The following is a 22,962-nucleotide window of genomic DNA, read 5'->3' on the forward strand; positions in this document are numbered from 1 at the left end:
CTGACATTGGGTCTGCTGACCCCTGTCGATTACTTTTGGACCAGACAGAAGTCCCAAAGTAATGTAGGAGACCGTTGCAACATTGGATCCAGGAGCCGGTGCCAAACAGATGCCATATGGCGCGGATATGGACACTGCAATGTGTACATACTCTGTATTAGACACCCTACGAGTTTGCACTGAATGTTCCTATGGATGCACCTTTCCTGTCTTATCCATTGAATATGGAGGAGCTCAGTGATTCACAGGAATCCATTGTGACCTATAATTATCGCTGTGTACTACATAGCAACCTGTATGTACACCCTGGTCGTGGACAGCACGTGCATAGCCACGGGATCCATGCTGTGTGTGGGTGCAGGGGCAAGTGTCTGGTAGGAGGGGGGTCTACTTGGCATCCTCTTTAATCCTTTTTAGAGACTTGGTTCATAAAAGACCCTCTGGATTATGAATATGGCAGCCGTATATACTGGATTCATGGGGTTCAGGTTAGATATTAGATTAATATCCCATTCAGTTAAATGAACTGTAGTGTCACAACTCTGCCACTACACAGGGACTGGAGCTGTAGTATCGCAACTCTGCCCCTACACGGGGACTGGAGCTGTGCTTCCAAATCTGTTCTCTCTTAATTTCGGGACCGGAGGCTGTCATATATAAAAACTAAACTATATTTTTGTATTTATTAATAAACTGGAAAATTCCTTTAATATTGGACATGGCTGCCTAATACTCCGCTGATGGAAGAAATCAGGATAGGGATGTGTCTGGAAGCAGATTAGGTCCCACTCCATGATACATGCATGCTCAGACAAGTCCAGAGTGCGTGTCTTAGAGCGAGTTGAGAGGAATAGCTGTTAGCGTATAGCACCAGTTGCATCAGATTTTTGATAAGTTCTAGTTCACTTTATTATGTAGAAGTCTAAAACCTTCCCACAACACTTCCTCATAGTGTGTAGTAGTGTGGGCCCTGTTATAAGGCCATCTGTAGTGGATGTAGTGTGAACAGCACCCTAACTTTATAGTCATAAAATGTTGTCTCTATTCAACAGCAATGACATATCCGGCCGTCATGACCATAAAATCAATGAAAAGTTTAGGTAAGTTTTCCTAGAGCTGGGACACTGGAGCATTGGTCATGTTACAGTCAGCGGCTCCGGAGTCCAGTGTCATCGTGTAGACGCTGGTGACTGTAATATGACCAAGTTGTTTTTTACCGTCCCTCCATCTTCTTGTAGGTCATTCGGGAAGGTTTAATCAGATTTTATGGTGGCAATGGCTGTAATTGTCATGTGGATTGTATAAAGACAAGGTTTATGATTATTATATAGGGTTTAGTGCTGTCTACTTCCTATATCTCCTCTTAACTTCCTTTTTTTTTTTTCTTCTTCTTCTTTTTTCCCTTGGAAGCTTCTCAAAACCGTGAGGCTCAAAAAGTCTACCTTTCCTGGACAGGACCTTTGGTTCATTATTTAATCCCAGAACTTAAATGGGTTGCACCATGTTTGATTGTTATCCCTTGTCCACCTATTACAAGAATGGGTGTTCGATTATTATCGAGGCCACTTCAATCCATACTTTTAGAGTATTGTAAATTGCTGATCACAGCGCTCGAGTATCTCAGATAGTGATTGGTAGTGCCTGGGATAGCCATGCGCTATGCTCAGCAATTTCCAGCACTGCCATAGTATTTGGGGTGGCAGTAGGCATGTTCCACTAGCAGCTCCATCATTTACTGATAACGGGAACCCTCCGTTCTAGGGTCCCAGCATTACGACACCCACCAATCAGACTATGGATGAAAACTTGCTACTACCCTTTTAATGAAGGCTGGGACGATTGATTTATGCAGGACCTTCAGATCCTACACCATACCTGGAGAGTCCTTAGGGTGATGCCGCACATGGCGTTTTTGGTCCGTTTTTCGCAATTATCTTAATAGATAAACATTTTGTAAGCAGACAAACGCATGGTAAATTGTCAAAAACGGATGCGTTTTTTTAACGGACTGGAAATGCATGCTTAGAAACGGACCAAAAACGCCAAAATGTGGCATCGCCCTTAGCTGTATGGATAAATTATGGGGATGTGTGCTCTCCTCTTCTGACAAATGCAGGCGGCTGTCATACCAGTCACAATTGAACACCTATCTTGTTCAATACCAAATATTTCTAAATATCAGCTGCTGTTGAAGAGGGGACCCCCAATATACTAGTCCCTTCAAATAGGGCATGAAATGTCCTTTCTAAAATTCCCTCATATTATGTGAAATCTCACCTGTTTACCTATAGAAAACTCTCCCGAAGCCGGGCAAATATGACTCTTCTTATCCCATTTTCACCTGAGATGAGTTAAGTTTAGTGGTTGCAGGGGTAGTGTCACTTTAGAAGGGCCTATGTTCTGTTCTATAGCACTTAGAAACATACTGCTGGTGTCATATTAAAGATGAGAATATTGTCTTTCAGATCCTCCAGAACAGGACATACAGGCAGGATGGATCTTTAGCTGCAGCTTGCATTTCCAACTATATATTTAGCTGGCTGTATCTACGCTTCTGTAGCTCACAAAGCCTGATGTATGTTTCTAGGTACCATACCACAGAAGATGGGAAAGTCTGAACCCACAACCACTAGATTTGACTCTTCTCATGTGAAATTGAGGTGAGAAGAGTCATATATGCTTTCTCTAGTGATTCTAGAAAGTATATTTCATGCCCTACCTGAGGGGGCTAGTAGTTTAAAGGGTCATGGCAGGTAAGGCCCTATCCAAATGATAGGGACTGACTTGCTGATCGGTGGGATTCTCAGTGATGGGACCCCACGGATGCATGCGCCAAACGCTCTGACGGAGATATACGAGCGCCATGCTCAGCAATCTCCTTCAGCTCCATAGGGAAGAATGGAGCAGAACTGACATGCAGCCATCCGCTCGATTAATCTCGGAGAGCAACAAGGGGTCCGACAGACGTATCTTGGATCCCATTGTACCCCTGTTCTTGTGATCTGTGGGGGGTCTCGTCTCTGACACTTCCTAGATCAGCAAGTTGGGCCCTATCCTGTGAATTGGACCTGTTTGAGAACTTAGTTTCTTGTGACGGGAGATATTTGGGGTCCTGTGGGGTTATTGGTTGTATACCGCTATACTATAATGTCTGTATGTATGACACCTGCACAGAGACGGGTCTGTCCTGCCGGGGCAGCTCCTCTGTTATGGTTCGGGAGGAGACACCTTTGTGCTTATTAATGGCTGTTATTACAGGGAAGTTCCTGACATGTTGTCACCACATCCTTGTAAGTAGTAAGGCGGAAGCTGCAGCGAGGTCTCCACGTGACGGCTCGTCCTCCCTCCTCCACGTTGTGGAATGTCATCGCTGCGCCTTCTCTGTGCCACTCTTGTTCAGGTTCTGCCCCGGATCTATATATAGTTGTGTTTGTAAAATGTTTTTCCAGGACCACGGCCTTTTGGATTCTTGGAAAAAACTCTCCTGCTATTTCATTAACCCTAGATGTCCTAAAAAAGATGTGTGTTATATATGCGAGACCCTCCATGTATTGCGTCTCTTCTCTTCTCGGGAATCTAGACTGGGGGTGAGGACACTGATGTTTACCATGAATGGGTCCAAAGATCTGTGTGATATCTTATCCCGGCTTAATCCGGAAGGTTAGAAAACTGTCCTTTGCCCCCTCTTAGGCCCTTTTTACATGGGTGCATTTTATACTTTAAAATTTGGACTATGTGTTGAGTGTTTTTGTACCAAGGCTCCATATCATATTCATTTGTGATGCTTATTATCGATATGTGTGGTGTGCAAAGGAAACTTCACAATCCATCCTGATAAACCAGGGACATTACTCATAGATCCAGGCATGTGACTGTTATCCTCTTATATGTGTTACCCATGGCCTCCTTCTTTCTAAGAAATCTACTTTTAAAATTATGCTAATGAGCCAAAAGGAATCTGGGGGGATTTTTCCAGAGCTTGTAGCTTCACCAGCTGTTGCACTATGCACGAGCACCCGCCACCTCACACTTCGTGAGATTACAGCAGGCCGAGGGAGGCGGGAAGTGCTCTGGGGGGGTGGTGAGACAGTGTAACAACTTGTGAAGTTTTGGTAACACACCCATAGCCCTTCAGACTCATTAGCATAATTCTATAAACTGAAATTAGAAGTAAGGAAGCCTAATTTTCCTGATGGCTTTCTTGGGGTGTTACTAGAGCCCTTCCCTGCTGTAGATTCACAGATTACACTGTGCATAAGCACTTTTCTGTTCCTGCGGTGTGAGGTTACATCAGGCAGGGGGAGACAGTATAGCAGCCTGTGAATCTACAGCACTGAGGAGCTTGTATAACAAATATAAGAATATCACCTTAGTCACGGTGCCTGGTTCTATGAGTAAGTGCCCCTAGTTTATCTGTGCCTAATTTTGATGGTAGATTTCCTTTAAGGCAATTTTTTAAAATAATCTCTCCTGCCCTCGCTGTACTATTGCTCTCACACGGACCTGGTTCCTAGACCATAAAACACGTTGCCATTAATAATTGCTGCAGATGTTCGCTGATGGATTATTCTACCATCTTATTGTGAATAGGACTCTAAAAAATCACTTTAGATGCTCCTATCTTTCTAGAATACTAGAAAGGACGTTTTATCCCCCTCCCGACCTTACTGGGGCTGGTAGGGTAATTGGGTTCTGCTGACAGGTTCCCTTTATTTTGGTGCAGGCTCTGTGTATGCAATCATCAGCGGCCTCGTTGATGTGACCATCTCTATAGGGATTGAGTGTTGCGGGGATTGTAGCGGGCTCCGGCATGGAGTACAGAACATACATAATCAGCTTACAGCAGAGGCTGACACTTCCCCAGCGCCTGTGCTCCTGCGGCCAGGCTGGGATTAACCTGCTTTATCTGTAACGTTAATAACCCATGGCCTCTCTGTGCTCCTTCTCTCTGCAGGTGAGGGCCGCAGCAGACAGATCAAGACTCTGCTGAGACCAAAGGCCGCATAGAAGACAAGCCGCTCTCCAGCCGGAGCCGTCATGGCGGACGTAGATCCGGATACGCTGCTGGAATGGCTGCAGATGGGGCAGGGGGACGAGCGGGACATGCAGCTCATTGCCCTGGAACAGCTCTGCATGCTGCTGCTCATGTCTGATAATGTAGACCGCTGCTTTGAAACGTGAGTGTTTTTTTTTTTTTTTTTTCCTTTGATTTCCAGTAACATTTCTTATTACTGAGTTGTGCAATATATTAAGAGTTATAAGTGAATATAAGAAACTTTGTAATAAATCTTATCAGAGGTAAGTGCTTCTTTCACCACTTGCCACTCTCCTCCTACTCTCATACCCCTCCATTTCCAAAACTGCTCACTATCTCTTAATTCTGTGCTGAATCCATCTTGAGAGACCAGATGGACTTGAAGCTCTCTAAGGGATCTGGTTACATGCCCAAAAAGTTTTGAGTGCAGCCTAGAGGTCTTTTTCCTTCTGTTGTATCTCCAGCTCTATAATGTCCTCCATGCTGCTGCGCTTTCAAGTAGATGGAGAGCGTAACAGGATCTCGTCGTGTTTTTTTTTTTTTTTTTTTTTTTTTTTTTTTTTTTTTTTTAAGCAGCATGTGCACCACTGATCACAAAACCAGGGAACCCCTAATGTTTATACGGTGCTGGGCAGTCATGTGCAATACAACTTAATATACGATTATCACACCTAGCAAAAAGTCTTGTAGGAATGTAACACTAACAGCGCGATAATGGCATAACAGATCTTCAGTTCTTATCTTCTATTATTATTCTATACACAAAAATTATTTTGGTGTACTGGTTAAGCCTTGAAAACGACATGGTTTTAAGTTCTGTAGCTCCTAGAACTGCAAGGCTCATGCAGTTTGTAAGATGAGATTTGGTTGTAGGTACTACAGAGCCATAGATTGGCGTGCCTTTGACTCTCCACCCTACAGTCTCTAAAAGGGTCTCGTCCCCAGCAAAAAGTGACTATGGGTAAACAGATGCATTTTATCCTAAATGTGGGAGTCCGAGAAGGATATTGCATACCCTACCTCAGGGGTTGTTGACCTGGTGACATTATTATTATTATTTAATTATTATTTTATTTAATTATTATTTTTTAATTATTATTTTCAGTTCACTCCTGCATTCAGCAAATTATGTTCTTTATAGCTAACAAATATGGCATCGGTAACCTACTTTTCAGTTCATCTATAGAGAGAATAGGAACGGGTGGTCTTCCATCCAGCCTTTATTGTTTTTCATCAGAGGCAAATGGAAATCACTCATGCTAGTGTGAACTGGGCCTTAAAGGAAATCTACGAATCTTGTTTTTGTGCATTATGAACCAAACGGGCATTGAGAATGCTGTAGCTACACTGATTCAGAAACATCTTGTCTTAATACCTGAACTGAGTGGGTTTAAAAACAAAACAAAAAAAACAACTCAGGACCTTGGGAAAGCTGGGTGCAGACTGGCTGCCGTACATAAACACATTACTTCCTCAGGAGCTGCCCGAACTGGATGACTCGTACACAACAGCTTGGGGATGGTGCAACAATTGATTACTTCTGCCTGACAGGGCCAACACAGTGAATACAGTATTTGCTGGCAGGACAAAGCTGGAGCAGTGTATAATTAGGGTGAGGGGAGAAGAGACAGGGCACCACAAGAGCGACAGAGCCTCATTATCATCATTTTATAATAGATTTTCAGCAAAACCACTCAGTTCAGGGATTAAATAAGATTTGTTTCTGCATCAGTGTAGCTACAGCTTTCTCAAGGTACGTTTGGCTCCAATTACATAATAGAAAATGTTAGATTCCCTTTAAGGGAAGCTGTGAGCAGAAAGTGACTCAATAAACCACCAACGACTACAACAGATCTACATCTTCGATATAATGTTTCTTTCTTTCATGGCCCAGTGTCCAGCAAATCAAGTTTGTAGTGAGATGGTTGTATAACGTCACAGAGGTGGAGTGTTTAGTGCTGAAGTCAAGCTCTCCCTTTGTCAGATTTCCATATTTGTCAAAACTAGTTGGTTTTCCTGAAGTCTGGTGTGTTATGTCCATCACAGAGGAGGGGTGTCTTGAGGCTGGAGAGCTTGACTTCAGCGCTAAACTCTCTGCCTCTGTGACTTTATAGAACTGATTTGCATCTAACTCCAATGTGAATTTTCCTGGATCATTTTGTCATGCTGGGTAATAACAGAGCTGGACGTCAGCAGATGATGGTTCCTGTCCTATATGGATCAGTATTACTGGGCACACTACTCCTTGTACTGTAACCATGTTATATGTGTGCGAGGGCTGAGTAGGGTTTATGTTCTAGGACCACCGTGTGATGTAGAGATTCTCTTATGGTTCTGGGATTGTTCTCTGCAGTTGTGAATGATTTGTATTAGAAGTGTCTGAGATGTTGGGCTCTGACTCGCTGCTGTATAATTCCTAGGGCTTCCGGTATTTGTTTCCTTCTATAATGGACTGGTGGGGGGTCCTTCTCTTTACACCTCAGAGAAGTGTGAGGGGCCGGCAGTGCTGAAGCAAGCGTTACATCCGCTTCCGTGTTTACATCAGGTGTAGATCCTATTGTTACTTTCACTAGCTGATATTTTGGGTGTTATAGTGTTGTCCCGTTCTAACGTAACCCTGCCGTACCCAGAGCTACTACATGATTTACTATCTGCTCAGCTCCTTTTTCTTAATGTTAATATATACTGTATATAGTATCCTATCCCTAGGCAGCATATTATTTTTATAGTGTCCTGTGCCCATCTCTTCCTGCTCTATAACATGCTGCCCTCAGATGGGACGCTATGTACAATCCATAGCTCAGGACATAATGATCAGATGGCATATAGTGTATTTTCTGCATTGGAGCATGATATAGAGCAGGAGGAGCTGAGCAGATTGTACATTGTGTCCCATCTGCTCAGCTCTTCCTGCTCTAGAAAATGCTGCCTGCAGCTAGGACACTGTACAATCTGCTCTGCCTCTCCTACTCTATAAGTTGCTGCCTGTAAAGGTAGGAGACAAAGTACAATCTACTTGGCTGCTCCTGCTCTATAACCTGTTCTGTAGCTAAAGATGTAGCATTCCTTTCGAAGGCTACATAATGTCATATTTGTTGTATAAGCTATTACTACATAATTGGAAGGGGTCCAGATTCTGGGGCCCTCGCCAATCCCAAAGCTGAGGAGGAGGCTACTTTGTTTTAGAAATGTCCCCTCCAGTATGGCGCTACTTGCTATGTAAGAGTCTGCACTTTGGCATCATTCATGTGTCCCCCTTTATTCTGTGGGGCCCATGATTTAAGCCCCCTTCCCTCCTAATAATGGCATGTCCCAGCCTTATTTGGATATAACCTATGATATAGATGGACATTTCGCCTACATGAAGGGGGATCCATAATGTGGCCATAGTCCCTGCACGGCTGCGGTTGTGTAAGCTACAGATGGAAAACCGAGGATAATCTTTTCAGGAATGAAGTCTGGATTACTGCAAACTGGAATGTGTAGCCAGGCAAGGGTTAACCGAGATGTGTGCGAGATCCTTTTGTTCATTGATTTTTTTTTTTATTTTTATTTTTTTTAAGCTGCGGATACAACTTTATTACAAGGTTGGACTTTGTTCACATCTGAAATAAAATTAGTTTTGTGTCCAATAGACCTTGCACAATAAATCTTATGGGGGAGTCCATGTCTAATGTTACGAGGCAGATGTGAACAGAGCCGTATTTGGGGGGGGGGGGAGCAGTATCACGTGCTCTTTCACGACTTGTACATTTTCTCAGCACGTGGCTGTTATCTCTGACACATTTCTCGGGGTCAGTCACAGGTTTATCACCTTTTTTCCTCCACTCTTGCACAGTCATTGCTCCAGCTAAGCCCAAGAACGTCACATGGAAATGATGTATCAGGAGCAGGGACCAAAATAGAAGATGGGGATTTAAAGATTTGCATTTGTAGAAATTTTTAGTTTTTTTTAAGGTTTGGATATACTCCATGCAGAAACTCCTAATATTACAGTTCAACACAAAATACCTACCCAGAAATGCCAAATGGCAGAACTCCGGTGTTAATGGAGCCCTATAAGTGCCCTGCAAGTACTGAACCCCCACAAGCAGTGGCTACCGCAGTTTTGCACAAACCCCCCCCCCCCCCACATAGAGGCAGTCCTGGGGTTACGTACAAGATAGGTTCTGTATGTTTGTTCTTAAGGTGAATTTGTATGCAAGTTAGAACTATATAAAATATTTTTGGTCTCTGTGACGATTACATTTTAAAAATGTTTTGTCACAAGAAGCAGGATTAACAATAAAGCTTAATTACAGACACCTGTGATAGCTGTTATAGGTGACCATTGTAGCCCAGGGCTAAAGTACGGTAAATTACGAAGGGTCGTCTGTAAGTCAGGTGTTCTTAAGTAGGGGACCGCATGTATACAATACCACAAAGCGGCACAAAACCCCTACCCCAGACGTATCTAATCCTGCAGTGCATCCTAAAAACTCCACCCCAGAGATATCAAATGCCTCAGCATTGTCAAAAAAATGTAACCTCTATTTTTTGACTTGTTCTGTTATTGATAAATCGCTCACAATATCCATTTGTATAAGTACCATGGTTTATCGTTATGTTGTTTAGGTGTCCCCCTCGCACGTTCCTGCCAGCTTTATGCAAAATCTTTCTGGATGAGAGCGCCCCTGACAATGTGCTGGAGGTCACCGCCCGCGCCATCACGTATTACCTGGACGTGTCCGCTGAATGTACCCGGCGCATTGTGGGGGTGGAAGGAGCCATTAAAGCACTTTGCAACCGGCTGGTGGTGGTCGAGCTGAACAATCGGACAAGTCGGGATCTAGCCGAACAATGCGTGAAGGTGAGAAGCAATGAGATCTTAAAAATTGATCACCTATACTTAGAATAGAGGATCAGTCCTTCCTGAAGCCGTTATAGTCCTGCGGTGAGCACCCCTTCCACATCGTAGGCCATCAGTTGTAGATATCTATTGACCCATTGGTCATGTCCTGCTTTCTACTTGTATGGTTTGCCCTTTTCGGTAAAGTTCCTATAAAGCGCTCCACCACATTATAAGGAAGTTCTTGGCACGTACATTTATTCCGTATTCATGTTTTCTCTCCAGGTGTTGGAATTGATCTGTACCCGGGAATCAGGAGCAGTATTTGAAGCTGGGGGTCTGAATTGTGTCCTAACTTTCATCAGGGACAGCGGCCATTTAGTTCACAAGGACACCCTGCACTCTGCTATGGCGGTGGTGTCCCGGCTGTGTGGGAAAATGGAGCCTCAAGACGCTTCTCTAGAGACCTGCGTGGAGTCTCTCTCCAGTCTTCTCAAGCACGAGGATCATCAGGTGAGTGTAGCGTGAAGTCAGGGGTGGCTTTTATGATCAGAAAATGTTATTGACATCTGTCTTTATATATGAACCCTGTAGGTGTCGGACGGCGCATTGCGCTGCTTCGCCTCCCTGGCCGATAGGTTTACACGCCGAGGTGTGGATCCAGCACCATTGGCACAGCACGGACTCACTGAAGAGCTGTTATCTCGTATGGCAGCAGCTGGGGGAACCGCGTCTGGACCATCTTCTGCCTGCAAATCTGGACGTGGGACTAGTGGTGGTCCTTCAACCTCCGGAGACTCTAAAATCAGCAATCAGGTCTCCACCATCGTCAGCCTGCTGTCCACACTGTGCCGGGGGTCACCTGTTGTTACACACGTACGTTCTATTGGTGAAGCCTTGTATTAGTTATCAGGGTTTTTCGGCTCTTGGTAGGTGTAAGGAAACAAAAGAATCATACTACTTCTTCTGTTCCTGCGTTGTGGTCCCTATTGGGTGACCATCATACCTGTCTGGGAACGATGTTTTGATTGGTCAAGGAATCGCTGTGATCACTTAGTACTTTTAGCGGATACAAATGGGGTCACACAGACCACTAATTGGTAGAGGTGGATAGTCATTATTTGGGATCCCTTATTTTTTATTTGTTTGTACATAAGCCCCCTTAATTTTTAAGATTAATTTAAAAAAAGTGTTATTTCCTCAATAGGACTTGCTCCGGGCTGAGTTACTAGATTCAATGGAGAGCGCGTTACTGGGTGACGAAAGATGTGTCCTGGACACCATGCGACTCGTAGACCTGCTGCTGGTGCTGCTCTTTGAAGGCCGAAAGGCTTTGCCTAAATCCAGCGCCGGCTCCACCGGCCGCATCCCAGGGCTGAGGCGACTAGACAGCTCCGGAGAGCGCTCTCACCGCCAGCTTATCGATTGCATCCGTAGCAAGGACACGGACGCGCTTATAGATGCCATCGACACAGGAGGTAAGACGGTCACAGCTGAACAACATGGGTCATCTATGGGGATCTGCCCCAGGGTGGTTTCACACATTTAGTTTTTCAGGTACAGCCAAAAGCAAGTGAGCATCAAACTGAGTGGGAACATATTGTTGAGAGAAGCAGTTTCTCTTCGCAATGGTCGGCTATGGGGATCAGATGCCGCGTATTGCCTGTACAGCTACAGCACAGAGGGGCACTGATCACTCCCCCTGTAGCCCTTCAGACTCATTAGCATAATTTTAAAAGTCTATTTCAGAAGGAAGGAGACCATGGATAACAAAAGATGAGCACATTCACGGTGCCTGGATCTTTGATGGTTTATCATTATGGATTTGGACAATAGATTTATATAATATTTGGTGAACACCCCGTTCGGCTATAATACTCAGCACTGGTTGACATTTAATGTTATATGTTGAGACGTGGATCATATATTCCTGCGCGGCTCTAGTTTACAATACATTAGAATAAAAGTAGCCATTGTGAGCGATATATTCCTTTTTATTTTTTGTGTATTTAAAATTTTTTTTTTTTTTTTGCCTTTGTTCAGCTTTTGAGGTGAATTTCATGGATGACGTTGGACAGACCCTCCTGAACTGGGCCTCTGCTTTTGGCACTCAGGAGATGGTAATGTCTTCACTTGATTTTGCTCCATATTGGATAGCGGTGAGCTGTGTATATGACGAGGCAGCCTTTTCTTTCAGGTGGAATTCTTATGTGAAAGAGGGGCAGATGTTAACAGAGGTCAGAGGTCATCTTCCTTACATTATGCTGCTTGCTTCGGGCGTCCTCAGGTGGCGAAGGTAGGAAGTCAAGAAAGTGAAAACGGTTCATTTGAGCTCTGGACTGAACCCATCACAGGGAATTGGGTCATTGGATTTGACACGGCTTTAGGGAGAGCTTTCCAGGGTGGTCAGAATTTTCAATGGGCAGATTAAAGCCGCATAATACAAGTGTGACCTCTCTCCTGACATTGTGATCTCCCATTGCAGTTGTCACAGTATTGGCTGGGGAGGTCCCTAGCAAATCCATGAAGAAGAGTCTGAATAGTAGATCAAATGTTTTAAGCAGCTTTTTTGTTTTATCATGAAATCACTTAGAGGACCTGTCACCTGTAAAAACAGCACTAGGAACTGCTTGCTAAAGTAAGGAGCTCCTAGTGCTACAACAGACCCAGCAGTGTTACACTGCTAGTGTTATCAGAAACCTCCCATAACGCTAGCAGACACTGCCGCACTGTACTGTAGAAACGCGGGACCACGCTGTAAGCGGTCTGGCGTATTCATGAGGGGGCGGGGCTAGGGGCGGTGACTGCTGCATGGCGCTCCTCAGTAAGCCGATGGAGTGGTCTAGGGAAGAGGCAGCATCTTGGACCGCCCCCTCATGAATACCCCTTTCTGCTTTTAGCCCGGTCTGGTGTTTTCTATTGTACAACGAGACCGTGTCTGCTAGCGTTATGGGAGGTTTCCTATAACGCTAGCAGTGTAACACTGCTGCGTCTGTTGTAGCTCTAGGAGCCGCTTACTTTAGTAAGCCGCTCCTAGTGCCGTTTTTAAAGGTGATAGGTCCTCTTTAAGAGATATGCAGGACCTTGTGAGTCACTATGGCCCACTGAGTGTCCCTTTTCACTATATTTAAAAAAAAAAAAAAAAAAAAAAACTGTTCAAAAGTGCCTGCTGTCAGTAGGATAATTTTTTTTATTATTTCTGAGACTCCACAAGAACAGGGCCTGAAAGGTGGTTGTCTAGCCACTAAAGCGAAAAATCAAGTATTCCTGATCCACAGCAAATTTAACTTGCTGATCTGAGGGGACAGAATAGGTAGAAATATTTCCCACTCATGGGTTGAGAATGAGGATTTGTCGTATCCTGAATGAACAGAGCAGCCAGTCAAACATGTGCCATACTGCTTTTTGGTTATGATGGAGATGGCTGATATACATTGACAGGGGGAACATTTTATGATAGTATACAATCCGTTCTTATGACCTCTGTGGCTCCTTTCGGTTTTTTTGAGTTGACCACCTCTTTAAGTGTCTCATACAAAAGGTGCGCTAAAGGGCCTTCTGAGCCCATTTTTATTGTTCTTTTCTATTTGAAAATCCACGTTCAACGGCTCTAAAAAAAAAAAAAAAAAAAAAAAAAAAAATGTAGATTTGGTCAAGGATGGGCTCACACATTAAATTAATTTGGGGCCCATTTAGTGCCGGTCTAATAATCACTGGTCTTCCGGACACTTATCCCCTATACTGTGGATAATTTGTAAAAGCACAAACTGAGTCTTTCCATGAATCCCGGAGCATGTGGTGGCCAAATTTTCCGGGAAAGAATACGGTCATAGATGTGATTTAACCTTCGCACTCCTAGTATCACTATATAACCAAGATGTTTTATGTGGCGGTTCCTTGTATCCTATTGTTGCTACCACTTTCAAATAGTTTGAATGCATAATCCCATACCTTTCTGGTGACCTCTTAGACTCTGTTACGTCATGGAGCCAATCCAGACCTGCGTGATGAGGATGGAAAGACTCCGCTGGACAAGGCACGGGAGCGGGGCCACAGCGAGGTGGTGGCCATCTTGCAATCTCCAGGTCTGCAGTTCTTTTTCGTTGTGTGTGCCATATAGTTTTGTATAGTGGTTTTGAAGGGAATTCCCAGTGGAAGGGGTGAAAGGCAAAATCTACTCGTAACAAAATGCTTATTTATTTTATACCCAGATTAACTGCAAAATCTGAACTTGACTTTTGTTAGAAAAGTTTACCCAATTCCTTTCTTCTATTTTTCAGGGGACTGGATGTGTCCTGTCAACAAAGGTGATGAAAAGAAGAAAAAAGACTCTAATCGGGATGAGGAAGAGTGCAATGAGCCAAAAGGGGACCCAGAAATGGCTCCAATTTACTTGAAGAGGCTTCTGCCTGTTTTTGCTCAAACTTTCCAGCAGACTATGCTCCCTTCTATCAGGTATATATAAGCTATAGCTAGTCTCTATCTTATCCTTCCTTCATCCAGTTTTATATGTGGTAAAGGCAGAGCTGGTGCTATACAAAGTCATAGATGGCTATGGATCCTTGCATCACTTGCTCTGTGCTCTGAAGGGAGCAGAAACAAAGGGCTCAACAGTCAATTAAATTTTTGATTTTGAAGTTAGGATATCCTAACATGCATTGTGCTATCTTATTTCGGTAAGTAATGTGTGTGTTTTTTTGTTTTTTTTTTTTTGTTTTTTTTTTATACAGGAAAGCCAGCTTGGCTCTTATCCGAAAGATGATCCATTTCTGCTCTGAGGCGTTGCTGAAAGAAGTTTGTGATTCGGATGCTGGGCACAATCTACCCACCGTTCTTGTGGAGATTACTGCTACTGTATTAGATCAGGAGGTGGGTACTTGGTTTATTTTTTTGGGGGGGGCAGATTCTGGTGTGTGTGTCTTCTACATGATAAATATATATGTATTTTCTCTCTTTTGCAGGATGATGACGATGGTCACCTTCTAGCATTGCAGATTATCCGAGATCTGGTAGATAAAGGAGACGATCTCTTTCTAGACCAGCTAGCAAGACTGGGCGTTATAAGTAAAGTGTCAACTTTAGCCGGACCTACCTCTGATGATGAGAATGAGGAAGATCCAAAGCCTGAGAAGGTAAGTGGGATTTTGTCTGCTTGATGCTTTGTCTGCTTGATGGTCTAGTGGTTGATGGGGGAACAGGATCTCGGTTTCCCTAATCAACGTGTGTATACCTAATCCTAATGAAACAACTTTTTTAGATGCAGGGAGTGGAGAGGGCCATGTGATGGAATTATTTCTCAAACTATTTTTCTAAATTATTTTACTTCCATTTTCTCTAGGAGGATGAACCGCAGGAAGATGCCAAAGAATTACAGCAGGGCAGGCCCTACCACTGGAGGGACTGGTCCGTGATCAGAGGACGAGACTGTCTGTATATCTGGAGCGATGCCGCAGCACTAGAACTGTCCAATGGCAGCAATGGATGGTTTCGCTTTATTTTAGATGGAAAACTTGCAACCATGTATTCAAGTGGGAGTCCAGAAGGAGGCTCTGACAGCTCAGGTACATGCAGATCCTTCCCCCCTTGCACAATATTTGTTTGTTCTGGTTATGTTGCAAATTAATGTGATTCTTTTTCTTTCACCTCTATGTACAGAAAGCAGAAGCGAGTTCTTGGAGAAGCTACAGCGAGCTCGTGGCCAGGTGAAGCCCTCCACTGCTAGTCAGCCTATATTATCTGCTCCCGGACCAGGGAAGCTGACTGTGGGCAACTGGTCCCTGACTTGCTTGAAAGAAGGAGAAATTGCCATCCACAATTCTGATGGACAACAAGCAACCATACTGAAGGAAGACCTGCCTGGCTTTGTGTTTGAGTCCAACAGGGGAACCAAGCACTCTTTCACTGCTGAGACCTCATTAGGTAAGTGCAAAATGTTAGCTTTTAGTGCTTACAACTTGAATATATTGGGTAGCATGTATATGGAGAAGCCAAGTATTGGGCCGTTCTGGTAACCATTTATGAATGACTAGGATGTCCACATCATTCGAGCAGTTGATTATAACCACCACAAAGTTGAAACCTCCATCTCTGGAATTTACTAAAATTCTCCACGGGGCAGAAAAACTCATCAGTAGTTCATTCACAGACTACATCACATCCTTCTGTAACAAAAAAATAAGGTGGTTGTCAGGAACAGCAAAATGTATTCATTGCACCAAGTGTCCTGGATGATAGGCTTGCTTTCTTGCACCAGACTCTTCTTTGGCCCTCATGCTGTTAGCATGTTCTGGTGTCGGGACCCACAGCAGAGCATAGAAGAGGGTCCACCTCGGGGCACGGTAGAAAGAGACGAGTATTTCTAGTGAAGGAAGAATCTTGGACTGCTCTGTGGGTCTCTCCACTGTTGTTGGGCTTTCTTTGTTCAAAATTTTTTTACTTACCGTATATACTCGAGTATAAGCAGAGACCCCTAATTTTACCATCAAAAACTGGGAAAACCTATTGACTCGAGTATAAGCCGAGGTAGAGAAATGCATTGGTCACAGACCCTGCCCCCACTAGTATACAGCCCTGCACAGACCCTGCCCCCCACTAGTATACAGCCCTGCACAGACCCTGCCCCCCACTAGTATACAGCCCTGCCCAGCGTTAAAAAAAAAAAAAAAAAAACAACAAACTTGTATACTCACCCTCCGGTGGCCCCCAACGTGCAGCGCTGCTCCCCCGATGTCCGCGCGCCAGTCTTCTTGCTTCTCTAACTTCGTGCCGGACGCCGCCATTGCTCTCCCGCAGACGGCGCCTAGTATGACGCGCCGCTGCTGACGTCATACTAGGCGCCGCCTGGAAGAAAAACAATGACTGCGCCTGGCACGAAGTTAGAGAAGCAAGAAGACTGGCGCGGAAGCGCAGGACTTTGTTTCTGGGGGGAGGGCGGTAGTTAGTGTTGTACCTATGTAGCTGGTGGTTTGAAGCGAGCTTGTTACTAGCGTGGCCTGTTTTAGAGCAAATCCGTATAGAGAGGGTTAAGGCTCAGGACCAGGCTGACAGAAATTAGTGAACCAAAAAGAAGTTCTCCAATGGTCTTTGGAGACCATTGCCTTCTAGGTAACCAGGATAGCATTAAGGTAGTGTTGGCATATGAAGCTTAAAGTAAATCTTGCAAAAGATTAAAAGTCAAAACTCTTAATTTTGTCTTTCTATGAATTGTTGCCATTCTAGAATGTACTTCTCATATCCTTTGTTTCAGGTTCAGAGTTTGTTACGGGCTGGACGGGAAAGAGGGGCAGAAAGCTGAAGTCTAAGTTGGAGAAAACCAAGCAGAAGGTGTGTGTGTGTGTGTGTGTGTGTGTGTGTGTGTGTCCTTATCTCTCTGTACAGGCAGTCCCCTACTTAAGGACACCCGACTTACAGACAACCCATAGTTACAGACCCCTTTGACCTCTGGTGAAGCTTTCTGAATGCTTTACTTTAGTCCCAGATTGCAATAATCAGCTGTAAGGTGTCTGTAATGAAGCTTTACTGATAATCCTTGGTCCCATTACAGCAAAAAAATGTTTAAAGGAAACCTACCACTGCTGGCATGATAAAATCATGCGAGCAGACCACCTGGTAGGCTATTTAATACTGATGCCGGCACATACTTTAGTTCGGCACGGCGATCGTTAGTTTAGATAAAAAAATTTTTTACTTGCCTATGAAAATATCCCTCCGGTGCTACCCCTACGTCATCTTCGGAAGGGAGATGCCTTCCGATCTTTAATTATTCCAGCCTCCTTCATTGTAGCCGTCCTCCCTCGGGTGCCGAGAGCCGTGACGTCACCAAGCTCTCGTCACCTATCGCTGTCCGGCTGTGTGAGAGCTAGTATCTGCGCATGCGCGATAGGTGCCGAGAGCTTGGTGACGTCATGGCTCTCGGCACCCGAGGGAGGACGGCTACAATGAAGGAGGCTGGAATAATTAAAGATCGGAAGGCATCTCCCTTCCGAAGATGACGTAGGGGTAGCACCGGAGGGATATTTACATAGGTAAGTAAAACATTTTTTTATCTAAACCAACGATCACCGTGCGAGCAGTGGTAGGTTTCCTTTAAAATCCAATTGTCATTGGGCCCCAAATTTTTTTTTTTTGTCTGGATCTACAATTATAAAATATACAGTTTCGACTTGCATACAAATTCAACTTAAGAACAAACCTCCGGACCCTATCTTGTACGTAACCCGGGGACCGCCTGTATATGTCAGAATGGAGCACTAGATACTGACCACTACTGATTCTCCTCCCAGGTACGCACAATGGCACGAGACCTGTACGATGATCACTTCAAAGCGGTGGAAAGCATGCCCCGGGGTGTGGTGGTCACCCTGAGAAATATCGCCACACAGCTGGAGTCTTCATGGGAACTTCACACAAATAGACAGGTCTGTACTAACTTACTGCAATATAAAACTTGAGTTTTGGGGACTGTTCTTGACAATATTGCAGTTAAGACAATTCTTCCTTTACGTCACATGCTGTCTCTGGGTTTTTGGTTGTTAGTGGTATAGAGTATGGGTTATGTGTCTGGGTACTTGGATCACAAAAACAAATGGAAGATTTTGGGTCCTTTTTAAGCCCCCATTTGAAAACCCATGTTTAACCAATGCTCCGTTCTCTCATCATATTGAATTGGTTGAGCATGTGCTAATGCATGGAGAACTTAGGAACTTAAAGTCCTCCTATTAAACGCTCATCACCTATCTTGTGGGACAACCCTTTAAAGATTACATATGCTTATTATGATTGGTGTGTGGATTTTTATTGCAAATTTACCAGAGGAAAATCCACAATTTGCATTTGCTTGCTGCAGACACTTTCAATGCACATGCACAAATCTTTGTGCCATTACATACAGATGATGAGTATATATATATATATATATATATATATAAATTTTTGGGTGGTTGTTTTTACCAGTGTATTGAAGGTGAGAATACATGGAGAGATCTAATGAAGACTGCCCTGGAAAACCTAATAGTGCTGCTGAAAGATGAAACCACCATCTCTCCTTATGAAATGTGCAGCAGTGGTTTGGTGCAGGCGCTGCTCACTGTGCTCAATAACGTAAGTGGTTCTGGATTTACTTTGTGGTTGGTTGCACATTGGGTACATGTTGTCATGGCGGGTAAATATCTGCTTTCTGCACGTGTAATTTGGGATGCAGTGCAATCTCCTCTGTAATCAGGAATAGTATCCACTTCAATGTTATTTCATTAATCAACTTCCTTTTCTAGAGTGAAGATTTTGACTTGAAACAGGACTGTGGACAGCTGGTAGAAAGATTGAATGTCTTCAAAACCGCGTTTAGTGAAAATGAGGACGATGAAAGGTAAAATATATTAAGAAATCTTGGAGGAAATTTACCACCAGGATGAAATATTGTAAACCAAGCACACTTGCATGCCCCCCCCCCCCCATATTTTTTTAAATCTATAAACAAAAAAAGGCTTTAAAAATTATGCATATGTGAGCCTGAGGGGCTCCAGGCTTCATTGCTGTGATTTGACCCTGGAGCCGCTCAGATTAATTTGCATAATTTTAAAGGCTATTTTGTAAAAACAGGGGTATAAGGAGCTGAAAGAGGGTAGCCTGCCAAAGTGGGCACACACCAGCATGTAACTCTGCTTGGTTTACTGTTCTTTTATCCTTGTGGTCTTTCTGCAGAACGGAAACGGTAAATGGGGGGATTATCTCCTGGGGTCTCATGAAAGTGGGGGTCCGACAATCAAATATTCCCTATGAAATGGGGCACTGCTGTACATGCGGACCTCCCAGGTTGGCTATCTCCATAGAAGTGAATGAATTGCAAATTGATCCGAGTACTAGTGTGTCCTCTACATTAAGGACTTCCAGGGTCTTTCAGTCCCTTTTTGATTGCTTTTGGTATAACCGCTATGTGTAAAGAATTAATGTCCTTGTCTCCCCTTTAATGGGAATGTATGCCTTTGTCCTTAAAGCTGCTTGATCACAGCCTATTGGTTTGTATATGCAGCTCTTTGTTCATACATATTCTCTAAATGATATATATATAGTATGCACATGTTCATTTATTTTAGTTTTTTAAACTTGTACATTTTTTTTTATTTCCTTAGTCAACCGGCAATTGCACTAGTAAGAAAATTGATAGCAGTGCTCGAGTCTATAGAACGCCTGCCCCTACATCTGTATGATACACCAGGATCCAATTACAACCTACAGGTAAATGATAGTTACAGCACACCGTACCCTAAACTCCAAAATGATTAAGCTTTTTCGTGAGCAACACTTTCTTTCCCTCCTATGAAAAGCTTTCCTTGTTGCTTTTCTCTTTTTTAGATCCTGACTCGGAGGCTTCGGTTTAGGCTGGAGCGTGCCCCTGGAGAGACCTCTCTTATTGACCGCACTGGTCGCATGCTGAAGATGGAGCCACTGGCCACTGTGGAATCCCTAGAGCAATACTTGCTAAAAATGGTTGGTGAACAATTTAACAACTGATACACTCCTGAAACGGTCACTGACTTTGTAACACAATTTGCATAAATTTAAAGTACAAATAATTATGGGAAACAAAAATGCTACTTTCCTCATGTCTCTTTTCACCCTCTTCCTAAACGGACGTTGATTCTGAAATACAAGTGGTCCCCTACTTAAGGACACCTGACTTACAGATGAGCCCTAGTTACAAACGGACCCCTCTGCCCCCTGTGACCTCTGGTGAAGCTCTCTGGATGTTACTATAGTCCCAGACTGCAATGATCAGCTGTAAGGTGTCTGTAATGAAGCTTTATTGATAATCCTTCTTCCCATTACAGAAAAAAATATTGGAACTCTGTATATTTTATCATTGTAGCTTTAGACAACATTTTTTTTTGCCCCACTGACAATCAGTTTCGACTTGCATACAAATTTCAACTTAAGAACAAACCTATGGAACCTATCTTGTACTTTAACCCAGGGACTGCCTGTACTTAATTAATTCCGTCTTGATCCACGGTCCCATTCGCATTGCACACATGGGGACGTATATATTGTGACACGGTGGTGTGGAACCACGCATGTTTTGGCACCGTACCGTACAAGGGGAAGACAATGCCAGCTCTAGCATGGTTGGGCGAGCATGTATCCATGTGAATGTGGTCTACCTAGACAGACTGTGAGCAAGAGAACATGAAAATACAGCCAATTCTAGAAGTGTATGGGGACAGAAGGTTTAAGGTGAGAGCAGGAGATGCAGGTTTTAGTTTGGCACCTTTTCAGTACTTTGGAGGGGGGGGGGGATCTGTGCTGATATATGAGATGGAAATGGCATCGTCACCCTAGACACCTGCAGCTCACAATTTAGACGGCTTGCACTCGTCCCCATTACTTTTATAAGGGTTTATACCCACAGTTGAGAATTCAACAACCCCATGTATGAGCCGACTGCTTATGCTACAATGGCTACAAGCTGCAGGACCCTTTCCTGCCACAGTTTGCCTCTCGGGCAGGCTTTCTCGATTGTCATTCAGTTGATGACCTACTGGACGCAAAAAGCGGTCACTCCTCTATATTGGTGAACATGTAGTTTCAGTCATTAGTTTATAATGTTCTTTCTCTTTCTCACCAGGGCTAAGAATCAATTTATAAAATACTACATTGAATAGAGTCCTAATCGGTTATTTGTGCCCTTTTGCAGGTGGCTAAACAATGGTATGACTTTGATCGCTCATCCTTTGTGTTCGTGCGCAAGCTGCGTGAAGGGCAGAGTTGTATATTCCGACACCAGCATGACTTTGACGACAATGGGATCATGTATTGGATTGGAACAAATGCAAAGTAAGTTCCTGAGTTCTTCTTCTTGGTTCTTGACGATTTCCCAATTGGTTTTGCAACAAAATGGAAGAATATGGTTTCTATGACAAATGACTGTTTGATACCTTTACAGGACAGCATACGAATGGGTGAATCCAGCCGCGTACGGCTTAGTAGTAGTAACATCGTCTGAAGGCCGGAACCTGCCATATGGACGTCTTGAAGACATCTTGAGTCGGGATAGCTCTGCTCTAAACTGCCACACTAATGATGACAAGAGCGCGTGGTTTGCCATTGATCTTGGGCTGTGGATTGTACCATCTGCCTACACTCTGCGCCACGCCCGGGGTTATGGTCGCTCTGCACTCCGGAACTGGGTCTTCCAAGTGTCAAAGGATGGCCAGAACTGGACTACCTTATACGCACATGTGGATGACTGCAGCCTGAACGAGCCTGGGTACCTCTATTTATTTATAAATGGTCTTTTATTTGTCGGACATAAATGATGTATTTTGAGCATTTTTTGTAAATTACTTTTGTGTTTGCTTCCTTTTAAGTTCCACTGCCACGTGGCCATTGGACCCACAGCGAGAGGAGAAGCAAGGCTGGCGCCACATCCGGATCAAGCAGACTGGGAAGAATGCTAGCGGACAGACCCATTACTTATCCCTCTCTGGCTTTGAGTTATATGGCAATGTTACTGGAGTATGTGAAGACCAGTTAGGTGCGTTGACAAATAATTTTGGATGATAACTGCCTTTAACGTTTGTACATTTGTATCACTATGTATAATGGGGTGTGGTGTTTTTTTTTTTTTTTTTTTTTTTTTTGTTTTTAAACCAGGGCTACTTACTCATATATCCAGGCACAGTGACACTGGTAATCTGTATGTTATCCTTTGGCCTCCTCCTCCTTTCAAACATCAACTTTTAAATTTTGCTAATAAGCCTGAAGGTCTCCTGTGGAGCACTAGCTGAGCCTGTCTGTGCTGTAGCTTCACAGGCTGTTACTATCTCACCCCTCCCCATTATCCCTCTTCTTTCTGTAATCTCATGGCAGCACTCTGTGGGGGAGTAGCGCTATTTGGAGACCGTGTAACAGCCTGTGACGACAGAGCACGGTGGTGCTATGGTAACACCCCCAGGAGCCCTTCGTACTCATTAGTATAATTTTAGGAGGCCCTGGATAACAAATATAACAAGATTACCACTGGGACCTACTGAGCGGAGAGAGTGTGACACTCCCTGTTCAACTCTATAAAAGCAACAAAATAGCCCAAACTATACACCCCCGT

At 43.9% G+C, this 22,962-nt stretch overlaps 1 protein-coding gene across 3 annotated transcripts in view; it reads left to right on the forward strand.

Annotated features, from left to right (window-relative positions):
* HECTD1 (HECT domain E3 ubiquitin protein ligase 1) overlaps window positions 1–22,962 on the forward strand; it is a 43,633-nt gene that overhangs the window by 4,671 nt on the left and 16,000 nt on the right. For all 3 annotated transcript variants that reach the window (XM_072115393.1, XM_072115395.1, XM_072115394.1), the window contains exons 2-23: window positions 4,955–5,177; window positions 9,650–9,884; window positions 10,149–10,376; window positions 10,458–10,739; window positions 11,071–11,341; window positions 11,907–11,983; window positions 12,061–12,159; window positions 13,834–13,948; window positions 14,144–14,318; window positions 14,594–14,732; window positions 14,825–14,995; window positions 15,202–15,424; window positions 15,519–15,782; window positions 17,110–17,186; window positions 18,146–18,280; window positions 18,816–18,962; window positions 19,133–19,227; window positions 19,991–20,096; window positions 20,214–20,348; window positions 21,553–21,692; window positions 21,802–22,125; window positions 22,226–22,392. In XM_072115393.1, coding sequence (XP_071971494.1) covers window positions 5,038–5,177; window positions 9,650–9,884; window positions 10,149–10,376; window positions 10,458–10,739; window positions 11,071–11,341; window positions 11,907–11,983; window positions 12,061–12,159; window positions 13,834–13,948; window positions 14,144–14,318; window positions 14,594–14,732; window positions 14,825–14,995; window positions 15,202–15,424; window positions 15,519–15,782; window positions 17,110–17,186; window positions 18,146–18,280; window positions 18,816–18,962; window positions 19,133–19,227; window positions 19,991–20,096; window positions 20,214–20,348; window positions 21,553–21,692; window positions 21,802–22,125; window positions 22,226–22,392 — 3,745 coding nt within the window. In that variant the 5' untranslated portion in view covers window positions 4,955–5,037. The remainder of the gene's footprint in view (window positions 1–4,954; window positions 5,178–9,649; window positions 9,885–10,148; window positions 10,377–10,457; window positions 10,740–11,070; window positions 11,342–11,906; window positions 11,984–12,060; window positions 12,160–13,833; window positions 13,949–14,143; window positions 14,319–14,593; window positions 14,733–14,824; window positions 14,996–15,201; window positions 15,425–15,518; window positions 15,783–17,109; window positions 17,187–18,145; window positions 18,281–18,815; window positions 18,963–19,132; window positions 19,228–19,990; window positions 20,097–20,213; window positions 20,349–21,552; window positions 21,693–21,801; window positions 22,126–22,225; window positions 22,393–22,962) is intronic.

The sequence above is a fragment of the Engystomops pustulosus genome, chromosome 7, assembly GCF_040894005.1.
Source record: "Engystomops pustulosus chromosome 7, aEngPut4.maternal, whole genome shotgun sequence".
Taxonomy (NCBI): domain Eukaryota; kingdom Metazoa; phylum Chordata; class Amphibia; order Anura; family Leptodactylidae; genus Engystomops; species Engystomops pustulosus.